Raw genomic sequence first — 23,911 nt, 5'->3', positions numbered from 1 at the left:
TTGAGGACTACCCATCAAGATATAAACATGGCACATCTTTTATAATATCAGCCACTGGAAGACATTTGAAATAATATTTGTATAATTCTGGGCTGTATTATCTTTCTTTCTTGCACATAATAAAGTTTCACTGGAAGTAAACTTTTCAAAGTGTCCATTTTAGAATTCCTGATTAATCCTAAGCGGTTTTGTTCTTTTTTTACAGGTCAAATCATACTTAAAAGTTGTATGTATGCAGCTGGAGATATATGCCTTTGAAATCCTTTCATAACCAATATTCTAATCTCCTATTTAAGTAGGGTAAATAGGCCATTTATCCTCAATGTCTGATATAGCTGTCTACAATATTAAAACATTTAGCAATGCCATGAAATTCGGAGAAGAAATGTAATGTTTTCTACCCACTCAGGCCAATATTTCTAAAGCTAATGTGATGGGAAGATGCGTGGTGTTACCCAAACTCTTCACAATTATTTCAGAAAATTTGGAAACAGAAGAAAATCATCCATAATTTTGTCACCCCAATTTAACAAATAATATGTTTATATACTGTCTCTTAGTCATTCGTGTGTAGTTGCATCCTTGCAGTCACAGAGGATGGCCTATACTTTTTCATTTTGTATTACAATGCAAGTCTTTTCTTTCTGCTGCATATTCTTCATAAGCTTTATTAATGGCTGCCTTAGTGGTTATTCCATCCACCATTCACTATTTTGAGGTTAATTTTTTATTATAATTAATGTAGTGATGAATATCTTCTTACACATAGACTTTTTAATTATTTTGTTTTTTTTAGAATAAAATTCCAGGAATTAATTAGCTGGCTTAAATAACACAACCTTTTATTGCTTAGAACACATTACAAAACTACTTTCAAAAAGAATTATTTCATCTTCTAAGGGTATACAAGTACATTATCATTTAATATTTTAGTAAATTAAGTGAAAAATTTAGGTCTTTATTTTACTTGATCATTTCTTTGACAATAGCTAGGTTTGACCCTGCTTTACATCTTGTCCACTGTTTGTTATTCATATTGAGTGAATTTTTTGTTGTTGTTCTGGACTGGTGATAGTTTCTAAATGAGGATCTTAATTTCAGTGAAGATATAAGTAAGATATTAAAAAGTACGCAAAATTATATATTATATATCTTTTAATAAAAACTCTTTGTCAAAGTGGTTTATTATATAATTTTTACCTTACTGACATTCTGAAGTTTAAAACCTCTGCATAACAAAATATATAGTTATTCATTGGAAAAATCTCTTCTGTGCTATTTCCAAGTTTAAAAATTAGTCTTCTTTTTCAGATAGTTGATACATAAGTATCCTATTTCTGAGTTTACCCATGTAAATATATATATTTAATGCTTCTCTACATCTGTTATTTTATTTGATATATTTTTGCATCAAAGTTTAGTTTTTCTAAGTTTTAAATTTTGGTTAGGCCAAATTATCTAAGTGTGGCTTATTAAATAATCCTCAATTTTTATATCCTTTTGCTATGTCTCCTTTACAGTATATAAAATTCTAATATACCTGTTCTATTCCAATGACCAAGGTATATCTTTTTGTAGCAGACACAGCTCAATTTAATTATTACTGATTTTAAATAGTTTTGATAGCTGGTAGAACTGACGAATCTCATGCCTTATATTTAAAGACAATTTCTTATTGCAAACCTTCTCATCTACTCTCCCCCAAGCCCCACTACTCACAAGTTTCGTTAACCCCACCCAGAACAGAGGGTTTAAATAAAGGCCCACAAAGCTCCTGGCAAGACCTCCATTATCCCCATCCCCAGCCACATAAACTCAATACTGCCCATTTATCCTCTACAATGGCCTAACAGGCAAAGATACAGTATAACCTATCGTTCCCCTTCCACTCACATAGCATCAAGACAAATTCCATCAAGCCTCACATCCCTCTGTCACCATGAGAAAGACAGGTTTCGTTATTATAGACCTTTAATTCTGGAAGAGTTGCACATCCATTTATTAATTTTCCCAAAGTTCCCCACCCCCTTCACTGTGCTCAGTGGAACACAGTCTGTCACCTCACCCTCTTTCCCTGCCTCCACCATGCAACTCCTGCTTTCAGAATGAAAGTTTTCTTCTGACCCTGTCTGTTTTCTCGAGAAATGAGATCTGTTGAGAAATCACCTGCTGACAGTGAGAAGGCTGAGGGGATTTTTGAGTTTTGAGATGAAAGAAGAATGCATGAGACGGTTAACTCAGGAAGTGGAAAGGAACATTCACATCACCTTTTTACTCTAATTAAAATCTGATTTTCCAGGAGAGGATGGCTTCCTCAGCAGCACTACCAAAGCACAGCTATTCTTTTTCTTCCACATCCTACCACCTATAGGGCCAGGAGGTGCTCAGACTGTTCATAATCTTCATAGCCACTTTTCAAGCTATTATCTATTCTTACCCTTTAAAACCTTTTATGCCATGTTGGTTTTGTTTGTTTGTTTTTTTTTTTGTTTTTTTTTTTTTTTGAGATGGAGTCTTGCTCTGTTGCGCAGGCTGGAGTGCAATGGTGCGATCTTGGCTCACTGCAACCTCCACCTCCCTGGTGCAAGTGATTCTCCTGCCTCAGCCTCCCGAGTAGCTGGGACTACAGGCCTACAGGCACCCGCCACCATGCCTGGCTAATTTTTGTATTTTTAGTAGAGATGGGGTTTCAACATGTTGGTCAGGCTGGTCTCGAACTTCTGACCTCATGATCCTCCCACCTTGGCCTTCCAAAGTGCTGGGATTACAGGCGTGAGCCACCATGCCCAGCCTACCATGTGTTCTTTTCTAGCACATATGCCATGAAAAAAGAAGCATATCCCATGCCTTTTTTTTTATTTTTATTTTTTTTATGGAGTAGGTGCCTTGCTATTTTGCCCAAGCGAGGATCAAACTTGAGATCTTCTTGCCTTAGCCTCAGTAGTAGCTGGGGTGATCTTATACTACTTTCTACTCCTTCTTGTTATCAATATCTGTGGTCTGCCCTACCCAAAACTTTCATTCACTGAAGACTTAACATCTGGCCCGTCTCCACAACTTCTCTTATCATTCTTGTGATTTCAACATCCACCTAACCCTGCCTCTCAAGTCCCTTGACTATTTTTCCTTCAAAAGTCTCTTCACCCTTGTTGTTGGCAATAATAGTGCTATTTTGTAAATCTTAATTATAAATTTGACCACCACCCTTTAGTATCTTTCTAGAATACTCATTCCACTGCATCTTGGACCTCACCTGGATTTCCAATTTACTAATGGCAGTTTTAAAGGAATTCAAACTGATGTCACCTCTTTCCTGTCACGGTGTCCTTTGTTATTCAGCATTGATTTATGGGCCATCACTAAAATTACTCTTTTGCACCTATTGTCAATGTTCTTATCTCTTTCTCCATTGCCTGGCAGAACCCCAACCCTTATTAAACCCAACACTTTGGTTATCCTAGATCAATATCTAGGAGCTTAATGTGACTAGAGAAAAATGCACAATCATGCTGAATGATTTCACTTTGAGTAAATGACCATTTTCATAAGTGTTGTGGCCTTTGGCCTTGCTCAGAAGCTATACATTTCTTTAGACATTTCACACTCTTCATTTTCTGAGATTCCCGTTTCATGCTTTTTTTTCTTAACCTCAAATACCTCCTCAGTTTTCTTCACTCTCAGCAGAAGACTTGCTTCTTATTTCACTGAGAAAATTGGCACAAGCAAAAGAGAACATCCTTTGACCACCAAGTCTACAACTCACTGAAACTGTGTTTATGTACTTATTGCCTTACATGTGCTGTACATAAATTGTCTCTGATTGTGCTGTACATAATGAATTGTCTCTGATCCCATCAAAGGCTAGCCCCTATACTTGTGTACCGAATTTCTTTCTTCCTCAGACTTAAGGACACTGATTTCCAACAATCCCTTCTATCTTCTGTATTCATCAGTTTCCCCCTTTATGTTTACCATCAGTGTACTAGCAAAATACAAGGCACTACCATCTGGATTTCTCAATAAGAAAAACAACAACAACAACAAAAACAACACCTCTTGACTTCATGTCCATCTCAGTTTTCTCTACCCATTTTATAGCAAAATTTTGTACTTGCTAGCTCTACTTCATCATACCCATAAATTTTGTCCGTAGCATTAATTCTGTAACCACAGTTAATATGACATCAAAGAAGGTTTTCTCAGTTCATGTTTGAATTCTCTGATTTGTACTAAAAATGTTTGCCTGGGCGAAGACTTGACGACATTAATGTATCCATTTTGTTTCCTTCCAGTGTCTTCAAGGTGAAGGCATTTTCATAGTCACAATATTATTATAGAGAATCTTTCCAGTGTGAATTTTTGATGTGTAAAGAAGTTACACATCTGATGAAGATTGTTTTTAATATTCAGTACAAACACAGAAGTTTTCTTTAGTATGAACATGAGCTTGTGATCTCTAAAAAGGTTTGACAAGTACTCAAAAGTCTTCTCATGTCAGTGCACATACTAATAAGGTTTCTGTCATGTGTGAATGCAGTGATGCAAATGGGGTATTTATTTCTTAATGAAGTATTTCCAAGAGACTTGAAAGACTACAGGCCAGTTGTTTTATTGAATGTTTCTCAACTTGGGTTTGTCAGGTATTTTCTCATGCTAAGATTTAGGCTGTGATCTTCCAGGTGGGACCTACATACATGAAATTGTGTTGTCCTCAGAGTAACACATTCAAAGGTCCATGATCTTTATCTGTCCCTTAGTAACTGTAAAGTTACTATTTTTCACCTGATAACTGACAAGAAATCTGGTGGACACTTCAAGACCTGCAAATAACCTTCTCAGCACATTCCCCTCTAGATTTAGCATCTGTTGATGATTTTTGGCTCTTTCTTTATGATGGTCTTAAAATAATTCTTTTCAATTCTATAACTCCCTTCTACATTTATTCTTTGACATTCTTCTGTTAGGAAGAGCCCCATTCCCCTCTCCAATTGTGTACCGAACTTCTTTCTTCCTCAGACTTAAGGACACTGATTTCCAACAATCCCTTCTATCTTCCGTATTCATCAGTTTCCCCCTTTATGTTTACCATCAGTGTACTAGCAAAATACAAGGCACTACCAACAACAACAACAACAACAACAACGCCTCTTGACTTCATGTCCATCTCAGTTTTCTCTACCCATTTTATAGCAAAATTTTGTATTTGCTGGCTCTACTTCATCATACCCATAAATTTTGTCCATAGCATTAATTCTCTAACCACAGTTAACATGACATCAGAGAAGGTTTTCTCAGTTCATGTTTGAATCCTCTGATTCAAAGAGGACGTCTGTTCATTCTACCCAATATGGCAAAAATGAAAAACTTTTGGAAGGTCACTGTCCAACATAGGGTCAGGTATGACAGCTGAATGACACTGTTTTCACCTCGTGTAGAGGAATAATGTTCACTCTAGGGCTCCCCACTGTACACTTTCACCTTTGCTAAATTATGCTCTCTGCATTTATCTGATCTGTGGGCTGTAGGACTATACAATAAGCTGGGTTGTTATCTCAATTATCATAGGGTTAATTAATTAGTGTGGGTAAAAGCATTTTGTGTTTCCCTAGATGAAAGATTTTGGAAAGTATTCAATACCATTATGTGTTGCTTCCTGAACCTTTAAGTAAAATCTTAATTAGCAACTTTGAGAAGGAAATGAGAAGTAATCATGCACATTATGTTTTCAAAGACTTAGTCTTTTTTGCAGTAAAAATGTTTTCAGCATGAGGTGCATTATGTTTCTTCCATTATTCAGTTCTGAGAACAATGCATTTAATAAAAATGCAACACATTCCTGTGACCTGAAAGTATAAATGATGCTACTATCAAGTTTTAAAAACATGTTTCCATCTGCTAACTGAAATTTCAAACCCAAGAAGACATGTGACCTTACATTACTATCGTGACATTTAGTATCTTCTCACTTTATTCAAAGTTCGAATTTACAGAAGGGTAAAATAAAATATTGAACATTTTATAAAAATATTTAAACATTACTTTCAATTAAACTTTTTTGATCAAGCTAATGAGTATCTAGAACGTTATCTGCAAAGCAATTCTTCATACCTTCTCTACAATTAATGTCTTTGCTTGACTTTCTTCTGTTTTTCTCTTGGGTTATGGTTTGACCAAGGGAAAAAATTGAGAGGTATAAATAATAATAAAAATAATTCCATCTATGTTTTCCCTTATATTCCAACATCTTTACAGACCAATATTCTTGCAAGTTGGGAATATTTGAAATTGCATGTTACTTTTGTAGCGAGTACATTCCAGGGTGAAACTTAAAGTCAATTCCCTAGGGTATTGATATATGATTAATTCAGGTCTTTTCATGAGTTGTGTTCATCATTCATTCAGCTGAGTGCCCATTATATACCAGTTCTGGTCTTACATGCTTGGAATAGAGTGTTGAACAAAATAGACCAAGATCTCTGCCTCATGGAGTTCATATTCTAGGAAGAGGAGATGAACAATAAACAATCAACATAATGATTAGCTAAACTATACGATACCTTAGAAGATTAAAAGCACTCTGGATAAAAAGCAGAGCAGCACAAAGAGAATTGGGATGCTGTCAGAAGGGACACACTACACTCTTAAATAGGGTGATCAGGGCAGCTTCATTCAGGAGGTGACCTTTGATTAAAGACTTAAATGAAGTGAGGGAGTCAGTATTCTAGGCAAAGCCCTATGGTGGAAGTGTGGCCTTGTGAGTTCATGGAACAGCAAGGGAAAAAATGTGACTGGAGGCAGAGTGGCCAGGGAGAGAGTAGAAAAAAAGGAGCCCTGGGAAATAAAAAGAGCAGCCAATTTATGCAGTACCTTGAAGGCCTCAGTGAAGAATCTGCCTTTTACTTTGGATAAAATGAAGAACTACATGCTTTAGTGCCTTCTCTGCGGGAAATGGGGAACCACTGGAAGATTTTGAGCACAGGAGTAATACGATCTGACATCTACTTTAAAAGGTTCACTCTGGCTACTGGGTTGAGAATAGACCCCAGGGGCAAAGGGTGGATGCTGGGAGACCAGCCAGGATGTTATTAGAGTAAAGGAAGTGAGAGCTGATGAAGTTCTCCCACTGGGGGAGTAACAATATCTACTTCTCACTGTGAGAAGTAGTCAAAATACTGTATATATTTTGAAGGTAGAGCCAAGAAGTTTTCCTGGTAGAGTGCATGGTTTCTGGCCTGAGCAACTAGGATAGAGATGCCATCAAGAGAAATGGTAAAGGCTGTGAGTGGAGAGGGGTTTTGGGAGAAATCCAAAACTTGGATCAGAAATCCAAGTTTAGACATGTCAAATTTGGGATATTTATGAGACACTCAAGTGGAGATGTTCAACAGGCACTGGGATAAAATGAATTGGTTTGGACTGGAGATACATGGGAGGCATTAGCATATAAATGGCACTTACTACTCTGAGGTTGTAATACTCTTAATACAAGCAAAGAAGTAAGTGTAGATACAATATGGAAGAAAAGACAAGACTGAGCCTTCAGGTACTCCAGTATGAAAATATTATAGAAGAACTGACCAAAGAGGAACAAGAGGAATTATCATACCCATATTGATCTGAAATTTGCTCCGTCAAGTTGAAGATGATAGAGGAAAAAAAAAAAGGTTGACAGAGAAAGGACAGAACAGGGAATTAATACAAATACAAAGCACAGTTGCATGTAGAAAGTACCCTGTTCTTTTCCTGTAGACACAGAGAAAGAAAAGACATGAGTGTAGATGGCAAATTAACTTCCTAAGGGTGTGTTAAATTTAGAACTTGCCTGCCTTTTATATGTCAAATTGTACATGCACAGATTGACTTAGAAAGCATTCTTGAAATCCTCTAATGCAAAATGCAGTATTTTGTTTATGAAGCCACATGTACTCAATATATTTTTATATGTGGAACTTCTAGCATATTATCAATAAATATTTGTTAAATTATTAATATATTACCCTTGCTCTTTGTTGAAAATTTTGTTTTTCCTTTTGTATTTTTAGTAGAGACTGAGTTTCTCCAAGTTGGCCAGGCTAGTTATGAACCCTTGTCCTCAAGTTATCCACCCACCTTGGCCTACAAAAGTGCCGGGATTACAGGCGTGAGCTGCTGTGCCTGGCCTGTTGAGAATTTTAATATTGTGTTTAAAGTTGTTCTCTCGACCTAATGAAGATATATGAAAATTTTCTTGAATGCTTTTTCTCAAGACATATATATCTATTGGATCAGATGCCAGTTTATTGAGACATACATTATACTTTGTAATTACTTGTCAGTACTCACTGGCAGGTAGACACAGTGGGTGTTAATTGCTTATTTATCTTAATTCTGCCTGACTGGCAATTGTAGTCAATGAAACAGACCTTAAAAATATGAATACCTTCACAAAAAGAAAGGGATTGTATTACTTGGATTTAAGTAATCTTGATTCAGCTAGAACTTCAATCTACATGTACCTAGAAATACTCTATGAAATTGGAGGTGGTTTCAGTGACCATCTAGAATGTTTCCTTCTCTCTGTGAGGAGCAGAGGATAACTAACAAATCTGAGCCTTTGAGAGTCAACAGTTTTGCTCACCAGGATAGGAGGAGACGGTGTTGATGTGAGTCGTCCTGAGGATGCCCACGCGGGTTGCCCTGTGGTTCTTCATGCACATGCAGATGCATATGGCAATCCCAGCAATGACCCCCATGATAAATACTATTCCAAAAACAATGCCCGCAATTGCAGTGCCCCTAAAAGGAAAAACAAGTAAGTTTACTCAAAAGACTTGTAAGCATTCTTTAGTCTTTCTAGGAGAGCTCCATGATTATAGGACAAGTGTTTTCTTACAAATGTTCTTAAGGATAATGTGTGTGTGTTTTTCTTTTCTTTTTTTTAAAAAAAAACCTTAAGTTCCCTGAATTGATAAAGCAAATAGTCTGTATTTCAATAGATATGAAAAAGTTATAAAAATCCTCTTCTAGCACCGTTGACCAATTCATCATTCAGATTCTGGTTCTTAAAATTCATGTTTTGATACAAAGCACAATTATCTAGATATGCTCTCCAAAGTAATAATTTAAAAAACCATTCTTCTGTGTATCTAAACAGCAAAGAATTTATCTATTGGGCATAGCATGTATGTCTTTAATGAAAACAACTTAGTAGATGTCAGAATATTAAGTGAAATTTAACACTCATTCCTGATTAACACTCTTCATAGAACAAGAATATTTGTTTCTGAATAAAAGAAAACCAAACCAAACTTCAGATTTTTAAACTGCCCAGAGAACAGTTATGACAAACAAGTATTCCATTAAATTCAGGAAGAACGTAAATAAAACTTCGATTTCTACTAATGTTAATGGTTTCTTTCCCCCAGAAAGTTTTAGCTCATGCAACAAAACCATAAATAGAAAAAAAGCCAAATAGCATAAAAGAGTCAACATTATGATTGTTTGTGTGGAATATAATTTGTAGGTAACTACATTTTTCCGTATTTTGAAAAGCAATGGGGAAATCTTTAACAAAATATAAATTTTGACCAAGAAGCATCATTTTTAGCAATACTCCCTAAGGAAATGTAGCACATGAGCATAAATACTATAACAAGGATGTTCATCACAGTGTTGTGGCTAATAGCAAAACAGGAGAAACATCCTAATGTCCGTAAAAAGAGGACTGACAGAAAAAAATTCATCAGAAAATGAATCTTACACATTGATTAAAAAGGGTCAAGAGATCCACATGGATTGAAGTGAAATGTTTATGATACATGGTTAACTTAATAGTAATACTATTACTATTGATAGTAATTTGTGTTCATTCAGTTAATTAGTGTTAGCTTCCAGCGCCATCCATGTGCCTGCAAAAGACATGATCTTGTTCTTTTTTATGGCTGCATAATATTCCATTGTATATGTACTACATTTGCTTCATCCAGTCTGCCACTGATGGGCATTTAGGTTGATTCCATGTCTTTTCTATTGTGAACAGTGCTGCAATGAACATTTGCATGCATGTGTCTTTAGGGTAGAATGCTTTATTTTCCTCTGGGAATGAATTAGTATTAATCGAATACTAATTCAATTAATTAGTATTAATCGAACACTAATTCAATTAATTAGTATTAATCGAATACTAATTCAATTAATTAGTATTAATCGAATACTAATTCAATTAATTAGTATTAATCGAATACTAATTCAATTAATTAAATACTAATTCAATTAATTAGTATTAATTGAATACTAATTCAATTAATTAGTATTTTCAATACTTACTAGTATTGAATACTAGTAATTAGTATTGATAGTAATTAGTATTGAATGGAAAAGCAAGTATTAACAGGATACTACCAGTAATAACAGAATAATTGCCATGAGGTAAAACTGTATTTCTATGTATCAAATTTTTTATTATCTATAGTGATGATCTTGTAAATGTGAAGAATAAAAATATTCACTTTCTCATTTTCATATTCACCAAAAGCAACCACTTCAACCCTTTCAGTTATTTTTTCTAATGCCCTTTCTCTTATTTCTCAATATTATTATTACATTATTTTATATTTTTTGTTTTTACACATTATTTATTGGCTCCTCTTATAGTATTTGGGAATGTAGATCTTTCAGACAAGCTTTATCCTTGGTTAAATCAGTCTTCAGTATTTACATTGCCATAACTTTGCTATCTGCTGAGCCAAGCAATGTACCGTAGTTACCTTTTACAAATTATTATCGCATTTATTTTACAACTTATTATTTTTAAACAATTTCCACAAATTTTTATTTTTCCATACACATATTGATATCTGCTCCTCGCAAAAATTCCTAGAAATCTTTCCCACATTATCAGTAGCTTTTTCATACTCAAACATAGTAAAATAGCTTATCAGTTCTGTTCTGCTCCCCTGATGATTTCCTTCTTACAGCAACTAAGACTACTGGTTGTTCCGAACCTGGAACTGTTCCTCTTGAGCCCTGTTTGGTGATCCTCACATTTAGTTTCTGGACCCAATTCTTGCTAATTCTTGGTGAACTGCATTGTTTGTTGAAGCATGTTGCTGAATGGCTTCTTAAAAATGCATTCAAAGGAAAGTAGATTTTTCAAGTCTTTGAATGCCTGAAAATGACTTAATCCTTCACTCTCACGTGGTTGATAATTCCTCTATCTGTGAAATTCTAAACTGAAAGACATTATTTCTTGGAAATACGAGGGCATTGCTCATTGTCTTCTAGAATTTGGAGCTGCTGTAAAGAATTCCCATGGCATTACAATTACTTTTCTTTGTGTGATACCGTTTTTTCCTTTTCTTTCTTTCTGGAAGTTCTTAGCATTTTCTTTTTACTCTTGGTATTCTAAAATTTCGTAATGTGCCTGGGTTTAAAATATATATATTTTGCCAGGTCCTTTTGATTCTTTATGTCCGGAGGCTCACGTCCTGCAGTTGTTGAAAGTTTTCCATACAGTGTTAATTTTTTCTTCACTATTTTCTGTGTTCTTCTTTCTGGAAACCCATTCTGAAATAAGCTTTTGAACTTTCTGGATCGATTCTCTAATTCTTTTTTAAAATCCTTTTTAAAAAACTACTGTCTAGAGAATTTCATTGACTTTATCTTCCAAAGTTGTACTAAACTTTAATTTACAGTTATCTTATTTTTAATTTTCTGGTGCTTTATCTCATCCTCTATTGCACTCCCCTCCCTGTTTTCAGTGTCTGTTTCTTCCATTGATGCAGTCTCTTAATCTTTGAAAGCACCAATGATATATTCTTTGATACTTTCTCTACTGTTTGTATTTCCTCGTCCTGTCTAGGTTCTTTTTTATTGATTGTTCATTTTGATCTCATTCATGTTTGATGTTTTCTTCAAATGTCTGGTGATCCTTGAATTCTCTCCTATTAAAAAAAAAAAAAAAGCTTGAAGTAGCTACTTGGAAGTTTAGTTTGCAAGCCAGAATTTGACAGGTGAACTCCAAAGAACAGGACAAACTGAGATCAGTCCCCATAGATCTTTTCCTTGGGGCTGTTCATTTTTCTCCATGAAAGGATTCTCCAATTTCATACCTGGGGAGCATCAGCCTCACTGCCAATATCCCGGAGCTTGGAGCTGTACTCATAAGGATATGAACTTTCATGAAATCCTTACGCTTTCATCTCAGAGACCCAGTCTCTGGCTCCGCTTTGCCTGCTGTCTTTTGGGTTTCACTCTGGAGGCTTACGGGTTTAAGTCTTCACAAACCATTCTTTGTGGTGTAAAAGCATGATCTCTGAAGGCAGATCACCTAGGTACCAACTATAGCTGGGGAACCTTGGGCATGTTGCTCAACCTCTCTGTGCCGCAGTTTCCTCGTTTATAAAGTGAAGGTCAGTTTGGTGCTCATTTGACTCTCCTCCCAAATTTCTTGTCATGAGTCTTGTGCTCCTGGACTTATCTGTTGGGTAAACAGGTCCTTATTCTCAGTGGTACGTGAACATCTATCCTGTACTTTTCTGGGACTGGCCATAATTTCTTACCCCAAACCACTGGGGCCAGATCTGTCTCATAGTCAGAAATTTTCAGATTTTGTAAAGAAAATACATACACTACGCATTGTGAAATATTCCCAGGGGCAGCTAGGGCAGCATGTTGAGAACATTTATATTCCTACAGTGAAGCTGGGAATATTAACGCTGTTAGATTACATGGGGACTAGATAAAAGCCCGAGGTTTGTTCAGGTCAAGTCTGGCCACCAACTGACCTTTGTCTGCAATTCTCAAATCCTCAGAAAACTCTGAAAAGTGAAAGTGCACATGAGGGATTGTGAAGCTGTGTTTATACTTTCCAGAGGAAATTTTCTCTCTAACACTTTTCCCCCACTCACATACGAAAATAGAATGCTATTAAGAATATCAATAAACTCCTTTAAAATACTTCTATAGGCATTTTAACTTTGTTATTAAAATGGCAGAATGTGAGACATATTTGGATGTGTTGCTATTAGTAATTAAATAATAGCAGAGTCCAGTAGTTTAATAAATAAATCTTTTCAAGAAAAAAAGATCTATGAAAGGAGATAATTTGAAGTAAGAAAATTAAAAGTAATCTGGAAACTTCCTTTATTGTAAGTTTCAGGTCCAAATAAGATTAAACTGGAGGACTTAATTTATGTTCCAGAAATAATCAATGGCCCAGTTAGTCAGGCATAGAGTTTCCCAACTATGTGTTATGGAAGCTGTTAAGATATCAAATTGGGACATATTTATATTCATTAATTCTTTTCTTAAATAGAGGAAAGTAGAAAATTAGTCACATTTTGTTTCCTTGTTGGCAGCTCCAGCAAAAGTGCCTGCTCTTGAGGTCAATAATGAGGTTGCAACTAATGTATTAAATTAGTTTTTTTGATTAAATCATGAAGTTAGTGCCCTTGATCCTTTGATATCCATTAGCAATCGTAAATTAGTTATTTAAGACATGGCAAGTATAAAATTTACAGCATTATTTACTTTGTAATTAATAAAAAGAAACAATAAACAAATAGGAACTTCCCTGCATATAAATAATTGGCTCAGTCAACTGTTGGAAAGTGAGAAGCTATTAATTTGAAAAATCTGGCATCATTAAAACCTTGAAAAAATTTCAGGGAATGTATATTTTTTTAAACAACGCTTTGCAAGGTTTGCACATTTTCCTCTCTCCTTTTAAACTTTTATTTTAAAATAATTATAAATTCACAGGAAGTGTAAAAAGAGTACACAGAGCGCTCATGTACCCTTCACCCAGTTTCCCCAAATGGTTACATCTTAAGTAACAATGGCACAACATGAAAAGCAGGAAATTGACATTACTATAAGGTGTATGTATAGTTCTATGTCATTTTAACACATACACAGAGTCATATAACCACTACAGCAAGCAAGGTACAAAACTATTCCATCATCACAAAATATTTCCCTTTTGCTATTACTTTGCTTTATGGTCATATCCAACATGCCTTCTCTCTGCCATCAATAACCCGGGGCATCAGCAATCTGTTCTCCATTTCCGTAATTTAGTCATTTCAAGAAGATTATACAAATGGAATCATACAAGCATGTGAATTTTGGAGATAGTCTTTTTTCCCTCAGCGTAATGCCTTTGGAATCCATTCCAGTTTCTGCATGTATCAGTAGTTCATTCCTAGATGAGTAGTAGTCCATGATGTGGCTATAACAGTTTGTTTAACCATTATTTATTGTAGGGCATTTTGGTTTGACAAATAAAGTTGCTATAAACAATCATGTACAGATTTTTGTGTGGACATAAGTATTCATTTCTCTGCAATAAATGCCCAGAAGTGCAATTACTGGGACGTACGATAAATGTATGTTTGAGTTTTAAAGAAACTTCCAAGTTATTTACATTCCTACCAGCAAAGTATGAGAGATCCTCTCTGCATCCTTGCCAGTATCTAGTTTTATAATTTATCTTTTAGCTGTTTTAACAGATAAAGCATTAAGTGTAGTGGTATTTCGTCATGGTCTTAATTTGCATTCCCGTAATGGCTAGCAAGGTTGAACATCTTTTTGAAAGCTTATTTGCCATTCATCTTCTTCAATGAAATGTCTACCCAAGTCTTTTGCCCATATTCTAATTGGATTGCTTGGTTATTTTACTGTTGAGTTTTTGAGAATTATTTGAGTCCTTTAAAAAATACGTAGTTTGCGAATATTTTTACTGGTCGGTAGCACATCTTTTCATCCTCTCAACAGGGTCGTTCACAGAACAAAAGTTTTTAAATGAAGTCCAATCTATCATTTTTTTTCTTTTATGGATTGTGCTTTGGGGTCATATGTAGGAACTTTTCACTAAGCCTTAGGTCCTGAAGACTTTCTCCTATGTTTCTTTCTAAAAGACTGATTGTTTTACATTTGATATTTAAACCTACGATCTATTTTTGTTTAATTTCTGTACGAGGTATTAGATTTAGGTTGAGGTTCATTATTAATAGATTATTTTGCCTGTGGATAGCCAACTACTTCAGTACCATTTATTAAAAGCAGTCCTCATTCCCCCATCGCATTGCTTTTGCACCTTTGTCAGAAATCAGTTGGCCTGTGCAGGACTGTTTCTAGGTTCTAATTTAGCTAATTTTTTTTCTTTTTTTTGCAAAATGAGATTTTATAATCAAGATATTAAATGTGTCTATGGTGGCTGAAATAATAATATGAAACTGTCTTTTATAACAAAGCTTAGAGATAATATATTTTATTCCATAAATCACTTTTCATGAGTAAAAAAAGATTCTGATAATGTTGCCATGTCACAGTAACACTTTTAGGCTTAGCTCTGCTATACAGCAGCTTACTAGTTATCTTGATGTGGTTTTACTATTAATATTAAATAATATTTAAGGAAAATAGCAAACATGAAAAGTACACCAGGGTAATATTTATCTTCTTCTTGGATACGACCCAATTTACAAATGCATTTTATAAAACTGTAAATCAAAGGGCTTATGAATATTCTATGTAATAATTTAGTAACAGTAGTCCCAATAAAGTAGAAAAATTAAAAAGGCCATGCAGATATTTGATATCTATATTTGATACCACACAGATATTTTATACCTATATAAAAAGTGGGGAAAATTCTAGAATATTTTTGTTAGGCTAAACTTCCATATGGAAATAAGAGTTTGAAATAAAATACCTTTACCTTTGAAATAAGTCAAAGGTAAAAGTATCAGAAGAGAGAGTTTTCTGGAAAAAGTAACCATAGCTTCAAAAGAATAAACTTAAAATAGGTTTATTTCTTATTAAAATAAAAAAAATTATAAGTGAAGCTAAAGCATTTTTGTCTTTTGTTAAAGAAGGTAATATTTAGTAGACTTATTTATTTATGATGATACACATGAGATGAATTAAGCAATGATAAAAATCCTATTCCGACTACAGGGCTGAAAGTCGACTACATACAGGAGAATAAATCTTGGCAAAATTCTATATCAGATCATCCTACTTCCTCAATAATTCATTCTTTCGGCCAATTCATTAAAATATTGTAATACCCTTGAATACAATATTTTATTATAAATCATTGGCAATTTTAGTAACATTTTGACTTGCTTAACTTAAAAATAATGCATTTTCTTCTCTGTTGCTTAAATAAATAATTACAGAAAATACTAGAAAAACAAACTCAATGGAGTATCATTTTCAATATTAACAGTACTTATATTAATCGTAGAATCTCAGAACTATTTCCATTTCTATTTTTATCTCTATGAGTCTGGTTACATGTACATCTATGTATACGTGTATCAGATAAGAAGACTATAATATCAAATAGTTAAATTGTTATTAAATATTGTAACTACTTCAAGTGTAAAATGCTTAGGAGTGTAGGAAGACCAATCCATGTAATTTTTCCAGTAAGTCTACATTACTTGCAAAAAAAAAAAATCTGTAAAATCCAAGTATGCCAAAAATGTTTATTTTGCTTTTTTCTTTCGTTCTGGTGACTCCCCTTAATAACTTCACTCAACATATCCTCTTTCTTGGGGCTTTATAGATAACTTTTTTCTGTTAGCCTCATGATAATAAAACTAGAAACAAATATCTCTTTAAATGAATAAATTTACGTGATTTATTGACTCAAGCCCCATGACAGAGACAATCGTGTAACCAAATATTCATTTTCTACATTTTCCTCAATAAAAGAAGTCTGAGGGTTGACTAAAATAAAGACTACATCTTCTCCTTCCTTCCTTCCTTCCGTCCTTCCTTCCTTCCTTCCTTCCTTCCTTCCTTCCTTCCTTCCTTCCTTCCTTCCTTCCTTCCAGACAAGGTCTAACTGCGTCACCCAGGCTGGAGTGCAGTGGCTCACTGAAGTCTCAACCTCTGGGCTCAAGTGATTCTCCCACCTCAGCCTCCCTAGTAGCTGGCACTATGGGCACACGTCACCATTACCAGCTAATTTTGTAATTTTTGTAGAGACAAGATTTCGCTATGTTGCCAGGCTGGTCTCCAACTCCTGAGGTAAAGCAATCTGCCTGCCTCAGCTTCCCAAAGTGCTGGGATTATAGGCATGAGCCACCATGCCTGGCCAATACTACATCTTCCAGGTAGCCTTAAAGCTAGTGGTTTTTTTTTTTTTTTTTTTTACATGTTGAGTTTTGGAAAATAAGTTGTAATAAAATATTTTGTGTCAATTCTCTCCTTAAAAGACGGCTGGAATGGGATTTTTCTCCCATTTTCTGTCTTACCTTCCTTTCAGCTTTCTGAAATAGGAATGTAATGGCTGAGCTCTAGTCTCCAAGGTGGACCATGAAAACAAGAGCCATATCCTAGGGATGGAAGAGGTATGAGTTTGATGGAGTTTGTATCCTTAATAACAACATGGAGATGCTGTATCAACTCCCATTTCCTTTGCACCAGAAACAAACTAGTTTAAAAAAAATTATTAAAGTCTCTGTTATTCTAGTTTGAGTGTGAATGTATGTGTATGTGATATGCTACCCAACCTAATCTTACCTAATACAATTCCTTTGCCAAAATTGTTATACAGTTTAAACAAAAACAAATATTTCATGTGGAAATGGCAGTTTTAAGGAACATATAGGTACTCTGGGATCCTGTAGAAAAGTTCTAAAAAAGCATATCAGAACCAGGAAAGCAAGTGACTGCGTCCAATTTCATTAATTGGGATTGTTCCTCATATCTTATGTAGAATTAAATTTTACGGCTCAGTGAGAGATCTTCAAGAAATCTATACATTACTTCGAAGTCAAAGTAGTATACAAAATGAGAACAAAAAGTGCTCTTGAATATGTTGTAGATTGTAGGGTGATCTACAGAATAACACTTTATCACTAGAGTTCAATGGTAAATGCTTTGATGAACAAAAAGTGCCCTTTAAGAACTGCGTGGTTAGCACTTATTTGCACTGACTGAATTATCTGAACAAGTGCCAAATTCCTACCTGATTTTGTGCCAATATAGATTTAATGAGTCAAATACATATGATTCAAAAATGGTCATATTAAAAAAATAAACACGATTTTTCAGTTTTCTATAAGGTTTATACACATGCACATACATATTGTTTTATGTATATATAACATATATAATATAAGATATATATTTAACTGTGTGGATACCAAATGTCATTATTTGGTTAGTTGTCAGTACAGCTTTGAGATTGCACAACACAGCATACTATATGTCAAAATCTAAATGCAGTAAATCATAGTTAAAGAAGTTTCTAGAACATTTTAATGCTATGTACATGAAAGTGATTCATTTAACTGTTTATTTAACACCAATATTTGGAAAAGCAGTATTGACTCAGTAGTACTGAAACAGGTACAATTGTATCACTAATAACAACATGGAGAGGCTATATCAACTCCTGTTCCCTTTACATGAGGGAGAAACAAACTCGTTTTTGAAAAACAAAACACCTTAGATGTTTGATTTATCCCTCAGTCATTTTGCCTACAATTCTAAATGACTACCACTAGATAGCAACATTCACGACTTCACTCATTAAATATATATTGAGCGGCTGGGGGCAGTGGCTCACACCTGTAACCCCGGCACTTTGGGAGGCTGAGGAGGGCTGCTCCTTGGAGCCAGGAGTTCAACACAAGCCAGGCCACATGGTGAAACCCTGCCTCTACAAAAAATTCAAAAATTAGCCAGTGTGTGGCACACACCTGTAGTCTCATCTACTTGGTAGGATGAGGCACGAGAATCGCTTAAACCTGGGAGGCAGAGGTTGCAGAGAGTCAAGATAGCCTCACTGCACTCCAACCCGGGTGACAGAGTGAGACTCTGTCTCAAAAAATAACAAGAAAAAAAAAAGAAATATATATTGAGCATCACTACGTGCTAGCACTATTCTGGGTACTATGATACAAAGTTGAATGATACATAATACTTGACTTTAAAGATTTTAGAGCCATGTACTAGATAGTAAACAAAGAGATTTTGAAGGTCGACTATCTCCAGGCATAGACGACTATGACAAGACAACAATGAAATAATTTGATCATACTCAGCAAAAGAGAATTGTTTTTCTTTTAAAAGTATAAATATAATACACTAAAGAGAGTAGTAATAATTTCTTAATGCTATTTCTTGGTTACATGTAACTTTTGAACCAGAGAGTACTTTTGGGGCATTGACCACAACTCACATGTTTCGAAGGTAAGAAAACCAAATATGTGAGTACCTAAAATAAAATAGTTGCTAAAGTTCTTCCAGCTGGTTTTGTGGTAGAGTTCAAACTGGAGCTTGGCAGTCCTAATTTCCACCACAGAGCTGAGTAGATTGCAATGGACTGCCTTGCTCTCATTTTCTCATCCACTCAACAAATGCTATGGAGTGTCTTCTTCGTGCCAGACACTCTACTAAGCACTAGGCATGTCAAGATGAAAAAATTCTACTTGGGAAGTAGAGAAAGAGAGGAGAAAAGAATTCCTGGAATGTCTGCGAAATTTAAGCTCTAAGACCTGATGACTGATCCAACGGGGGAGTGAGTGAAAGGCAAGAGTGTAGAACGCTTTCACTATGGGTGATTGCATTCTGCCACACAATACAGTCTATCAAAATGTGTTGAAAAGAAAAATATGAAACATGGAATTATAAACTAGAGTTAAATAGATACAGCCACTGCACACAGGCTTTCCTGCTTTTCTCATTCCAAACCTAAAAAATCTTCAATTACTTCCAGATACAATACTCTCATTTATAATGCATTGGCATGGTTCACCATTTTGAAGTAACCTTTGCTGAAACTTCCCACTGAGCTAATTATCTTAACTTGCTTATGGTGATTACTTTAGACAGGACTTTCTTCTTTTTCTTTCTGTACCTTTTTGCCATGCTTTGAGTGGAAATAAAAAGTCACAAACTAGTTTTTTAATAGTGACTACAAGGATTTCTATTGAAAGTCCATTTGTTGAGATTTAAGTCCTGAGAGCACATAAGACTTAAAAGATTGAATGAGATACGAAAATTCAGAGCTAATACTCTTTCCTTTCCGTTGACTCGAAGATGGAGAGTTTCAAATAAATATGGAGGCTCACACAGTCAACGACCTGGCAGAACAGCATCTGCTTTTTGGGGGCAGCTGGATATTTAAAGATTTAATAAGGATTAAATATTTAAAGATTCTAATAAAACTCATGTTGATATTGGAGATTGTAAACCTTTCCAAAGTAACTGCTGAAGGAGGTAATAAACTTTGATGGCAAGTAGACCCCGGGCAATGAGTCCACGTGCCTAACCCAGTGTCTTCTCCTGTGGCTCTACTGATTGCTTTTGTCTACGCATTACAAGCTGGCCTGCCCACCCAGGCCACTGTGATCCTTTGCCTGGGCCCTCGCAAGTTCCCATTCTCTGCTGAGACAAGCCTGTGACTGGTCGCTGTCTGCTGGGGAGATTCCTGTTCTAGGGCTGTCAGTGATTTGCCTGGTTCTGACATTTATTATCTGCACACAACTCTCACAAGCCTGAGGCTGCCCAGACTCAACAGCTCCTGCCCAGTTACACCTCCTCAAATGTCTTGCTCACAACCTTACCTGTGTCAGCCTGATGTGATTGATTGGAACTGTCATACTTTGGCTTCCTCTTAGGGTCTAGCTTCATGCTCATTAAAATTCACAAGCAACCTATTTTCATCATAGCATCAATATCATTCTCTCTCACTGTAGATGCTGCTAATACACAGCTCCAAATAGTTTCTGAGTTTTATGTCTATCCATTAGATCTCAATCTCATCTTATTCCAGTATATACAATCCCAGAGAAGGAACGTGATTGGCCTAGCTAGAGTTGGGGACCTACCTTTGTATCAATTTACATGGCCAAGGCCAGAGATACTGTAATTGGCCTAGCTTTAATTAGATAACTGTCCCTAGACCTGCCATTTGTAACCACTGAGAAAGACATGAGGGAAATAGAGGTGCTCAGTTTAGTAGCAGAGGCAGGGGAATTGGCAAACAATGACACAGACATTCACACACACTGCAACTTTGTATGGTTGGCATTATTCGAATTCTAGGTTCAAGTTTGAACCTACAGATGTGAGCTAGAATTATAAAGAATGAATGACAGAGACAGATGCCCCCAAATCTCAGTTCCATTTATCTTTCTTCTAAACATATAAGTGGTACCACAAAGTCAGAAATGTAACTTTGGGCAAGTTTGCAGGAGTGAGGCTATGAAGAGTTCTAGTGGCCATCTGTTCTGGCAGATCATATTTCAAAAAATATCTCAAGGTCGAAGAGAATAATAATAATATGAAGCATGAAACAATTTTTAATATCTCTAGCCTATATATGATGTTGGAAATTTAAGGAAGACTAAGACTGGGAAAGACACATGCATATGCATGTAATTACAACGCATAGGATTAAATGCAAATGGGGAAGTGCAAACTAGGTTCTATGAAAGCAGAGAGGACGGCATCTATCAAATATGTTAGCATGTGTGAGAGTGTGTGTGAGTAGAGATTGGTTGTGTGAGAGAGAGGTTGTGTGTATATGTGTGTGAAAGGGTAACTGAGGGAGTTAACCCTTTCTGAATCCTAAAGGGTTGACGGGATTAGAGCAGAAGCACATTTCAGATCAAAAGAACACAGAAGTGCCATAGGAATGTAATATATCATGATGTGCTTAAGGGACCATGAAAAGTCGACAGTTGCTGGAATAAAAAACAGAGAGGTAAGGCTGTAGAATAAGCAGAGGTTTGGGTGGGGTCTTCTAGATAAGGAACGTCTTTAATAATGCTGTAAAGAACTTGAACTTTCTGTTGGAGTTCATGGGAAACAAGTGAAATGGTCTAAACATGGATAAGTTTAAGGGTAACATGGAGAGTGGATTTGGTGGGTACCAGACTGTATCCAGGCATTCTAATTAAAGGACTGTTGTAAATATCTGTACAAAAGATGGTAAAAGACTTAACCTGGCAATGGCAGTAGGACAGGAAAGAAGGTGGGGAGAAAAGAATTCAGGAAAAACACTGAAGGTAAAATTAGTTGTGTCTTAAAGTTACCAAGTTCAAACTCCTAAAGGACTATTATAACTCTATCCTATTCCAAGTCACCCAAAGCTATTAGACACTCCTAATATTTAAAAGTAACTTAAGTCTGGAGGAAGTTTATTCCATTGTGGAATAATACCCTGAATGTGTGTGAAATTTTAAGGTAAATTTGGTCTACTAGATCTCTTACTGCTCCCAAAGGAGTGACCTCTGGAAAGGGAAGTTTCTGACACCTTGTAGGAAAGAAGGGATGGATCAGGCCCGGAAAGGTTATCACAAAGAGTGCAGGAGATCCTTTGCTTACTGTTGTTGCTTACTGGTCTGACTTTAACCACCTTTGTTTTCCAAAGATGATCATGATTGTAAAATGCCTATCTACTCTTTAATACTGCATTAAACTTTCAGCACAATGAGCATGCACAGATAGGAAGTTTGCTTTACTTGTATTATCAATGGACTCTTAACTGTCCTTCTCTGAAACTAATGTTCTTAAACTTCTGTTAAACATAAATTCAAATAATAATCTTCAAGTTATTCTTAGATTGCTTCCGCAGTCTGATCTTTCCATACAGGTCTTTGTGCAGTTGGAATCTAATTGGATCAGACAATGCCCGAGGTTCCCTCTAGCTCCCTAGTACCACAACTAATTAGCAGAAATTCTACTTTAATAATACAGTTGCTGCAGGTCAAGAAAGAAAAGCAAAGCAGAAATGGAAATCTCAGCTTAATGAACATTGAAAAAAGATTAGAAGTGAGTTAAATTTCGGTGTGATAATTAATTACAGTCCAACCAGAACAAAATTCTATGAATATTGACTAGCTGTAATTAACCTACATTTATTCACACAATTATCTCCCCCAACATCACCTCCACTTCTGAGGGGGGAGAAAGAGAATATCTTCTTTCAAGAATTCTTACGTATTGTCAAGATAAACAACAATCTCAAGTCTGTGGAGATGTAATAATTATCAAGGTAATATTAAATATATAAGTAATTATAACTGCATGTACTCATTCATATTATCTAGCTAAATTTTAATTACTTATTTCTAATTTGGAAAGATATACTTTTGTCTCAAAAACCTTGGCAAAAGATGGCTACACCAAGACGTACTAGTTGGTGTGAAAGATGTCTTCTGTGATTTTTTTTCCCCTTAAAAAAGTAACAGTTTCAGAATATTTTATGCATGTATACACGAACTGGGACATCACATTGTGCCCCATAAATATATGTAATTACTATTTGTCAATTTTAAAAGGAGAAAAAAAGATTAAAAAATCAGAAGTATTTTTAGAAGCAGTTACTATAATGTGTTTGAATGTTTAACTGTATTCTTTGAAATTCCCATAGGCTAGGGTGCTACTTACTCCTGTAAGAGTAACGTGTTACAGGGAACTTACCAGAGAGAAGATTTACACCAGGGTTGAGCCATCGGAGTGATGGTTCTTACACCACAATTTTGTTTCTTTTCTGTGTCCCAGAAGTCAGAGAAACTGAATTCTGTTTCATGTACCAGGAGAGGCAAAAGGAAAGAGGAACAGCCTGAGAAATGACTGTTTTTCTACCAGACGAGCAGAAAGTTAGTCAGTATAAGCTGTGTAGACTGGGAGAATTAGGCAACCTGCAGTTATTCACATAACGTATATTGCCTATGTGGACAGGCGGAATAAACAGGATTACAGTCTGGGTTATCACTTCAGATAGAGATTCTTCTGATCACATTAATGCAGATTGGGCAGAGATAGGTAGATCTAACAGTGACAGCAATTAAAGGGGTAATAATCTTTGGGTCTACAGATCCATCTAAATCAAGCGAATGCTAGCAGCAAGCTTACAACACTTAGGGCTTGCCAAATATCTGTGCGAGGCTCTACGCTT

The 23,911-nt window shown here is 35.5% G+C and overlaps 1 protein-coding gene across 1 annotated transcript in view; it reads right to left on the bottom strand.

The window, feature by feature from the left end:
* Positions 1–23,911, bottom strand: part of CYYR1 (cysteine and tyrosine rich 1) — a 103,580-nt gene that overhangs the window by 5,367 nt on the left and 74,302 nt on the right. Inside the window, 1 exon segment of the mRNA XM_055279377.2 lies at positions 8,618–8,775. Coding sequence (XP_055135352.2) covers positions 8,618–8,775 — 158 coding nt within the window.

This window comes from Symphalangus syndactylus, chromosome 5 (genome assembly GCF_028878055.3).
Source record: "Symphalangus syndactylus isolate Jambi chromosome 5, NHGRI_mSymSyn1-v2.1_pri, whole genome shotgun sequence".
NCBI lineage: Eukaryota > Metazoa > Chordata > Mammalia > Primates > Hylobatidae > Symphalangus > Symphalangus syndactylus.
Note: the sequence above shows the minus strand (reverse complement) of the source record. Positions and strands in the feature narration are given on the sequence as shown.